Source organism: Leguminivora glycinivorella, chromosome 9 (genome assembly GCF_023078275.1).
Source record: "Leguminivora glycinivorella isolate SPB_JAAS2020 chromosome 9, LegGlyc_1.1, whole genome shotgun sequence".
NCBI lineage: Eukaryota > Metazoa > Arthropoda > Insecta > Lepidoptera > Tortricidae > Leguminivora > Leguminivora glycinivorella.
The window spans coordinates 15,095,802-15,105,817 of NC_062979.1; the positions used below are offsets into that span (position 1 = coordinate 15,095,802).

The 10,016-nt window shown below is 39.6% G+C and overlaps 1 protein-coding gene across 4 annotated transcripts in view; it reads left to right on the plus strand.

Moving 5' to 3' along the window:
* LOC125229709 (cytosolic purine 5'-nucleotidase) overlaps window positions 1–8,811 on the plus strand; it is a 29,924-nt gene extending 21,113 nt beyond the window's left edge. For all 4 annotated transcript variants that reach the window (XM_048134620.1, XM_048134619.1, XM_048134622.1 and 1 more), the window contains 7 exons: window positions 2,240–2,516; window positions 4,407–4,581; window positions 5,739–5,961; window positions 6,667–6,814; window positions 7,255–7,409; window positions 7,618–7,717; window positions 8,571–8,811. In XM_048134620.1, coding sequence (XP_047990577.1) covers window positions 2,240–2,516; window positions 4,407–4,581; window positions 5,739–5,961; window positions 6,667–6,814; window positions 7,255–7,409; window positions 7,618–7,717; window positions 8,571–8,693 — 1,201 coding nt within the window. In that variant the 3' untranslated portion in view covers window positions 8,694–8,811. The remainder of the gene's footprint in view (window positions 1–2,239; window positions 2,517–4,406; window positions 4,582–5,738; window positions 5,962–6,666; window positions 6,815–7,254; window positions 7,410–7,617; window positions 7,718–8,570) is intronic.
* Window positions 8,812–10,016: the final 1,205 nt, after the last annotated feature.

Genomic DNA, 10,016 nt, shown 5'->3' on the forward strand with positions numbered 1-10,016 from the left:
TACGAGTACAATAGAATGGGCACGTAAAAAATAACTAATAATACTAATTTAAATAAAAATATTACCCCCATCAAGATATAACTCAATCGATTCTACTCTCGATTCTGAACAAACTGTTTTCAGGTTTTTAGTGTTAAGTGAAACACGGTGTATTAGGCCTCCGTTGTACAGTTGGTGAGAGAAACGGCTCCGATAAAGCCGGTGGCGGCAGGTTCGACTCCTGCTGGAGGTGTGAATTTTACCATTTTTCCTTTAATTATAAAATATTTAGTATCGCTCGTAGACGTTTCTGCATGTTAAACAAATTTAGTCATAATATATTCAATTTTTATAAAGAAAGTTTATCTAATATATTCTAGAATAATACCGGCCGGCCATAGCGTGTCACAACTCCTTAAACATTCGTCTTACCGCCGATAAGTCACGTCCCGCTCCCGTGTAAACGATTTAGGTCAATCAACACGACTACGACTTTCCTTACAGCTTGATTTTTAGAGACTAATTTTGTTTCATTCTAAATAAGATTTAAATTTGATACAGATAGGTAAATTGGTCAGTATGAAATTATCCATTCCCCAGTTCTACGCATTACTTATAATTAAAAACGCAATTTTTTGTTGCTAAAGTAATACTTACTTTGCTGTATTAAAACATATGGTACTGGTTGGTGCATAGTTGAAGTGATAATATTAAATATGTATCACTGCATTGTGAATAAATCATTCACAATGCAGTGATACATATTTAATATCACTTCGATTACGACTTTCCTGACAGCTGTAGCGCCCGCCTCAGTCTCGCTTTAGACTAATAGGCTACTTTCCTCCTAGTCAAATCAGCTTCTTTTTAAGAAAACGATTTTGAACGACTTGCTAATATAATATGGAATTAATATGAAATCGAATTGAGTGACGTCACGGTCAACTGATTTACTTTATATATTTCTATATGATTTATAAAATATAAATTGGAGTTAAAAATAACTTCTGTCCCTGTTTTTCTTATAGTTATCTGATGATTTATTTCGTACATGGTATAAAATATTTTATTTTAAGTACAGTCAAGTTGCCTATTAGTAATTATATTTAATCTGAATAAGATTTTGACTTGAATGTAATTAATAACACTAATATACGAAAATTTGTTGGCAAAAGAATGGCTAATACTAAGCTGTTGCCGCTTCTACGCGTTACTTGAGATTTAAAACGCAGTTTTACCTAGAAGATAATAAAAGGTATAAAGCAATATTGATTTATGGGAAGTTAGAACTTCAACCTGCACGTTGTTGACTGTGTGTTGAAGGTTAATATTTAATATTATGGGTATAATAGTTATGGAAACAATTTTTGTTCCTAAGTTTTTATTTATTATTTATTAGTAAAATATAATTGAACGCTACACAACAACAGTTCGCGCTGACCTTTTACTCCGGTGTATTGTTTGTGTAGGTGCTTCTTACTCGAATACCCTTATTTATTATTACTTAGTAAGTAATACTTACACTATTACATTGTATTTAATCGTAGTTGACATGTATAAATTGTATAATGCTTAAATACTAGGTTATCCTTGCTAGTCATGGGGATAAAACACATACAAACTCAATGGCATACATGACAAACGTAATGGACATATTTGGAATAAAATGTATATTTATTTATTATAATAATTTGCTTTCTGGATAGTTGATAAAGATATGATTGAGATATGGGTCTAAAAAATTACGTAATTTATGATTTATTCTACGTTCTACGTGACGAATTTAGGAAAAACTAAGATATCCAGCGTCTCTGATTGTTCTAAAAAATACAAAATTAAGGTACAGCGGGGCAAATCTCGACTGGGGGGCAATTGTAACTAATCCATTTTTTCCATTATTATACTCTGATATTGAGTTTTACATGTATCCAGTATCCACTGAATCCACTGAACACGCGTACCGTATATAACCGGTGGACACTCTATTTATTTAATAACGCAAACATTGTAAAATGTGGAAAAAATGGACCAGTTATATTTGCCGCCCAGTCGAGATTTATCCCGCTGTGCCTTTACTACTTACGTTTTATTATGTTTTTTACAAATGCACATTCAATTCAGACTCCTTTCGTCTCTATTATAATAATTACATGCCGCTCGTCATAAACCCTTTGTCAGTAAGATAAAGGATTCCAAAGTTTCCAATAGTCAGCGTCTTCCTTCTTGTGCGTAAATAACTAACTTACAAAACCGTTTACAGAGAGAAGACGGGCGTCCGCGCCGGCGACCTAGCCATGTCCTACAAGTCCATCTTCCAAGACGTCCGAAACGCTGTCGATTACGTCCACATCCACGGAGACCTCAAACAAAAGACCACAGAGAACTTAGAACTGTATCTGAAGAGAGACGAACGTTTGCCGATGTTCCTCTCTAGGATTCAGGAGAGTGGGGCAAAGTTGTTCATACTGACCAACAGCGACTATAACTTTACGGACAAGATCATGACGTATCTGTTCGATTTCCCGTATGGAGCTAAGGTAATAATCACTCTATATTAGACTTCAATATGTTGTTCTCTGTAGTTCTGTCAATTTTTTCGCGAGAAGAATAAGTATTATTGACATCATGCGTCAAACAGAAGACCACAGAGAACTTGGAACTATATTTAAAGAGAGATGAACGCCTGCCGATGTTCATCTCTAGGATTCAAGAGAGCGGAGCAAAGTTGTTCATACGAACTTTACGGACAACATCATGACGTATATTCGATTTCCCGTATGGGGTAATAATCGCACTGTATTATTAGACTTCAACATGTTGTGTTCTGTAGTTCTGTCTACAGGATAAAGAGTAAGTAATAGGTAGAAATACAACTTTGAACTTTTTAAATTATATCCCAGAACGGATATCCGTTCCGTTTAGATTTCCGAGATATTTTGAATGACGATGATGAACGGAAAGGAACGGGGAACGGTTTACATGTTGAATGAACTACATTCGATATAAACCAAATGTTTTAATGAAATAAAACTATGGAAACGGATTAAATCGCGTATAATGAATTTAAAATTCATCCCGACGTTTCTAACTCTTTACAGCGTTCGTGGTCAACGGGTGACTGAGGAAAAATTACAATGTGCAAAAGCTACCCACATACAATAAATATTAACGAACCATGACCACAAATAATATAGATTTTTAAGAATGTTATTAGTTCAGTAACGTCAGTGGGGATCATACCGTGGGGGTTAGGTACGGAACGAGTATATCGATCGATGACTTATCATCGTAATAAACATGCCAGTTACCGGTCATCATTTGTTTATTATATTAACCATTGCGACAGCCTCTCCCGAAAATAACTTGTTTACGGTTTACTTCATATCGATATCTAAAAATATTCAAGTAACTGATAGGTATTTACGCAGTTGAAATATTATTTAATCTTTAATAACGACTACGAGTTAAAGACACATGACGCATGTGATATGTATTAGCTTCGTCATCCGAAAAAAAACGAGCTAGTATACTGATGAATAAGTAGGTATATAAATAAAAATGTCTTTATAGGTCATAAGACGCATAAGTTGAACCTTTTTCCAGAAATTTCCTTATCTAGATTATTTGCTTTTCACAATTCTAAACTATTCATTGGTTATATAGGTACAGCAACTGCGTTGGTTGGTGTAAAGTGAGGAAAACTGACAATGATATAATACTTAAACCAGTAGTTGATAAAACAATACCTATTAATTACCCATTCAAGCAACATGTATTTATATTCACTTATTCAGGTATTAATCAATTTTATCGACAATAACACAGAATATATAATAGTACAAGTACAGAAGGCTCACTCCTTTGATGTTCACAAAATGCCGCCATTCTAAATTCTTACCTACGTTAACAAACGGATCGCACGCGAGCAGCCGACATTGAATTCTATTGCGCCACGTAAAGGTCGTCACCAGTGAACGGGCCGCGAACTCGCGGCCGCCGGCATGTACTTGTAGCGCGGCGATAGAATCGCGGAGTGAGCCGCCCCTGCCAATAATAGAAATATCAAAGTATAGCCGCGTTGGCTATTTAAAATTAAGACTTTCAGTGTACACTTAAAGTTCAATTTGACATGTAGCTGAGACGTTACCTCTATGTTAGTAGCATTTGGCTGAATCCACGTAAAAGTAACGTGAGTCACGACTTCATTGCTTGTTTATTTAAACTACAGCTGCAAATTAAAGGATCTACGCATATATCGGGAAAGTAACACTTATTTAGATATAGATTATCACTTCAACTTACGTCGTGAATATATGGAACATGTCATAAAATCGTGACTCACGTTACTCTTGCCGCGGATTGACCCATTTATACTTAGGGTATAAAGAGTCAATTTGAAAATAAATCACTCTGTATTTTTTTTCTAGCCTGGCGAGCCCCACAGAAACTGGCGAACGTATTTCGACTACATAGTAGTGGACGCAAAGAAGCCGCTTTTCTTCGGCGAAGGCACGACACTACGGCAGGTCGACACCAGGACGGGAGCCCTCAAAATGGGCCACCACGTGGGGCCTTTGCACGAGGGACTAGTTTACTCTGGAGGTACTTTCTTAGTTATCAAATTGTCTAGAAGATAAGAGAAGGTTTTAGAATACACAGTGATAGGAGTGAAGAAGTAGATCTTCTTCGGCGAAGGCATGACACTACGGCAGGTCCACACCAGGACGGGATCCCTCAAAGTGGGCCACCACGTGGGGCCTTTGCACGAGGGACTAGTTTACTCTGGAGGTACTTGTTTAGTTATCAGTGTTTTATCTAGTGAAAAAGACTAGCCCCCTTATTCATAAACGTTAACTAAAGTTATCAAGCCGCTAACTTTAGAGAGCGTTTATGATTAAAAAGGGTTAGTATCCTACTACATACATATTATAACTCTATCCTGATGACAATGGGATCAGGACACAGGTTTGCCATATACATACGTCAACGTTTATATGAAGTGACAGCTATCTCAATCCCAAACGAATCGCGGTTCAGTAGGTACCTAATAATACTTTTAGTCCATTGGTCATCGGATTTTTTTGCTTTGCTTTATACGCAACATGTGATGCTGACTGCTTCCTGACACTGTCCAGTACAAACAATTCTCAGAAGAACGTAGGAGTACCATACTGTTGTGTTCGCGCATTTTATCAGTAGCTACACAAACAGAGCCATTCACCTCGTTATATCTTAATGAGGTGTCGAGTTACGAATGATAAAGTTTTCACTACATACGTGACCTCTCGCCATATTTCGGTACAGTATAATAAAGAGTCCTGTCGTACAGTATGGCCTATCCCGTTCCCCGCTGAAAGTGCCGAATTGAAAACGCGACCAGTCGATCTGTCATATCTCACATACGAGCATGGTACGCGTTCACCTACACGAGCTTAGAATGTGTGCTAGGAACGCGCCTCTTTCATATACTGATGACATTCACTGATGGTCATACTAAGGTATAATACTCTAAGACATAAGAGAAAACCCCTGGTAGATACTCTTCTCAGATGCCGGGTCACTCGGTTGGTAGGTTGTCGCCATACAAACGGGCGGCTAAAGATAATCTCCGGTTTCTCACGTATTTTTCCTAAGCGTCAACGCAAGTCATATTAAACAGCCGGCAATTTTTTTGTTCATTGCCAAACTTTCATCGACGCAATCCTTTCAACATTTTAATACGCATCGAGGACATACTCACCAATTTCTCATATTCCCAGGTTCCTGCGATGTCTTCACCGTCCTTATCGGTGCCAAAGGCAAGGACGTACTCTACATCGGTGACCACATCTTCGGAGACATCCTCAAGTCCAAGAAAATCGGTGGCTGGCGCACGTTCCTCATAGTTCCGGAACTCGTTCAGGAGTTACACGTGTGGACGGACAAATGCCAGCTATTCGCGCAGCTGCAAAGTCTGGACGTGCAGCTTGGGGATATGTACAAGTAAGTCTATCCTGAATATGTCATGTACTAGACAAGCGTCAAAGGAATGTATAGTGGTGTTTACCGGAGACATTGTCAAGTCCAAGAAGATCTGCGGCTGGCGCACGTTCCTCATAGTTCCGGAACTCGTTCAGGAGTTACACGTGTGGACGGACAAATGCCAGCTGTTCGCGCAGCTGCAAAGTCTGGACGTGCAGCTTGGGGATATGTACAAGTAAGTCTATCCTGAATATGTTATGTACCAGACAAGCGTCAAAGGAATGTATAGTGGTGTTTACCGGAGACATTGTCAAGTCCAAGAAGATCTGCGACTGGCGCACGTTCCTCATAGTTCCGGAACTCGTTCAGGAGTTACATGTGTGGACGGACAAGTGCCAGCTGTTCGCGCAGCTGCAAAGTCTGGAAGTGCAGCTCGGAGATATGTACAAGGAAGTCTTGCTTGAATATGTTATAGGTTGGACACTATTGCAATAACCAATATGTCTATAGGTATACCCGTTTGTTCCTAGTTATCCCAGGAAGCTTCTGGCCAAATTTACGGTTTTTTTTAAATCTGCACACATTTTGCCTCACAAAACTTGTTGCCTTTCCATCTTCTACTCTTTTCGCCAGTTGACGAGGTTTATAGGAAAGTTTGAATACAATAAGTTGTTAGTTTCCATTTTAATTAAGCTCCAAACTCATTTTTAACTTCGTCTTTTACAGAGACTTGGACTCGAGCACAAAGGAGAAGCCCGACATTTCAAAATTGCGGATGGCGATCCGTGACGTCACACACAAGATGGACCTTGCCTACGGCATGCTCGGTTCACTGTTCCGCTCTGGTTCTAGGCAGACCTTCTTCTCATCACAGGTAAAGTATCATCCAGTACTCACTCAATTGATGCATATTTTTCAATGGACTCTATTATTAAGTAAAATGAAGTTGACCGCTGGTAACTAGAGCTGACAAAAGCAACTGAGTGAGTCAACCAAATTTAGACCCTACTCCCCCGTGTCGAAATTGTATATATGACGTTATGTAACACCAGATGGATCTCGTCTACGACAATTTCGGTTGACTCGTTTACTGCAGTTCCAAATAGCACTCCCGATATTCGTTCTACATGCCATTGCCAACCCGTGCGTCCTTGTTTTTAGACCTGGCGGTAAGTCTCCGAATTACACGAACTCTTCAAAGTCCGTGCCGTTCAGACCGGATCTGCTTTAGAATTCTGAGTTGCGGTCCTCGCCTCCAAACTCCCTACCAGATTTGGTGTTAGTGTTTCTAAAGATGTGTGTGTGTTATTACAGGTGGTGAGATATGCGGATCTGTACGCGGCATCATTCCTGAACCTGATGTACTATCCGTTCTGCTACATGTTCCGCGCGCCCGCCATGCTCATGCCGCACGAGTCCACCGTGGCGCACGAGCAGCGCTTCACGCTGGAGGCTCCGACTATTGACAGGTGAGTCTACTGTACGGGCATTTTCGCGAGAAGAATCACCAAAAAACGGTGCATTTACTAAAAAGACGCCGCGTTGACGTCGCGCCGACGCGGCGTCAGGCTTTGCCATACAGTTGGCCCGACGCTACGCTAGCGAGACGCTAGATAGCGTAGCTAGTAGGCCTTTAGTTTATCGACTGACATCAATATAAGTATAATGTATGCACAGGTCCCGACACCCGAGCGCACAGCGAGCCTACAGCGTGATGTCGGTGAGCGAGGACACCGATGATCAGACCGCTTCCACCTTGGACTCCAAGGATGTCAAGGTACACAATCATTTATTTATTTACGTATATAATACTTCATAGAGTACAGTCAAGGTCTTGTAACAATAGTACATTACATCAGAGGCCGGGAAAATGAGGATTTCCGGCCAAGTGGGTATATACGGCCGAGCGAGCGTGCGAGCGAGGTCGGATAGGGATACGAGGCCGGGAATCCGTTTTCACGCCGAGGCATGTATAGTGCTTTTCTCAAACATACAATGAAATAAAAAAAAATGCTCTAAAGGACAATATTTTATAAAAGAAAGTTACTTTGCAGGCCTAGGCCTGAAAAATAATATGAAATCCCTTTACAGTCCTCTCGAGTTGTTGCGCCCAAAAAGCGATACTTCCCAGCCCATTTTAAGGAACGTAAAGACAATATTTCATTGCATGTTTGAGAAATAGACATTTTATAGCTTAGGTAAATCAGTTTTAAAAAACAGACTTGATAGACATTTAAATGGACAAAACACAAGTGCAGGACATTGCTGTGCACGTGTCAGCTATTATAAGCTGCCTGTGTATTAACAAAATGATAATATCTAATAGGTTCGACAGTTAAAGTCCGAGACGGACGTGACTTTACACCTTTTTTACTAGAAGAAAAATGCGAGAAGTTGTCAACTGACAACCAAGTACTGGTCGTTCTCAAGAGTGGATGAAAGGCATCTAGCATTTCAAAGGTTTCAGTCTGGCAAAAAAATACTAGAAATGAAAAACTGTAATTTTGACATTTCTCCTATGGTTGTTCTACTTTGTCATTTTTACTCTTTAAGGCCCGTCTTTAATTCTCAGGTACATATACCTCCCATTCTTTTTCAAAGTAATCTTCAAAATGTTTGTTCGGCCGCAGGACGCGCGGCTGGCGGCCGGCAGCGCCAGCGTGCCGCACGCGCGCCCCGAGACGCCGCGCCAGCTCACGCACACGCACGACGAGGACTGCTCCGACGACGACGACCAGGCCAAGCAGAAATAAACACCAGCCAAGCAAATAACCGATAACGGACCATTTCCACGTCTAAACAACACGAGGACTGCACGGGGACAGGATGGCCGAAAATCACGCGAGGACTTAATTGGATCAGGATGGCCGAGGTTTTCATAAATTAAAAGCACAGACCATTAAACCTTTAATGGTCTGTGATTAAAAGTAATAGAGTCTAATAAAAAATATATTGTTGAAATCTACGGTGCGTACTGCGTACTCAACTGATCCAACGACAACGAACAGGCCGAGCAGAAAATACTTATAGGTAAATCGATCTTACATCTAAAGAACACGGGGACTACTTGGGAACAGGATGGCCGAAAAACGCACTAGGGCTTGTTCGTGTTAGGATGGCTGAGTGAAAAAGTAATTGCCTATCGGGTAATGTTCGGATGTTAATTTGGACGACGTTTTCGGTTCAGTTCGGACGTTAAAGTCACTCCGACTTCAGGCGTCTGAATATCGTTACAAATTATACAATTTTAACGTAGACGGAGGATCATAAGGGGACTACTTTCAATCAGAATGGCCGGTTCAATGTATGGTCAATCGAGTATAATAAAAGTAGAATATACTACATGAGAATTCAAGCGTAACACGCGTACAATAAAAAGCACACTTGCCGGGCCCTGCGGCCTTACGTGTTATTGATATATTACACCAAATTCTTCCATATATGGTCTTTAACATGGTAGCGTTTATGTAGAAACGGACATATAATCGCTACCATTCTCAGATGGTGATCTATTGTATTTTTCAATCTTTGTCATAAAGTTTACTCAAATCTAAATAAAACAGCTTCTTATTAGAGTTGTTCGATTAATATTTTCAGATATTTAACCACAGACAACTAGACTAATAGACGTTCAAACGAAGTAAAACGCATATCGCAAATTGCACCCATCTATTTTGCTGCGTGAAATTGATATTTGTTACGTTTATTAATTTAATTGTCTGTAAACTTGCCTTGAACTTGACTTGTCAATCATTCTATCGTGCTTTTAGCTCAATACTGATAGTCTGATTAGACTTAGGTATATTTACAAAATAATTTCTCGAATTACGAGTTCTAACGCTACTTATGTATGTAAGTATGTGAGGATTAAAATAAAGTGTCGTTTGACTTTTTGACTGTTCATAGTTTGAGTTTCTAAACATGTGTGTAGTTTGGTAAAAATGTTACCTCATAACAAGTAATAACAACTATAAACTATAAGTGTTATTTCGTAGAATAAATTACTAGGTCTATACAATTCTGATTCTTAAAATCCCTAAAGTTTTGGTCACATTACAGTCATAATTTGTGTCTAA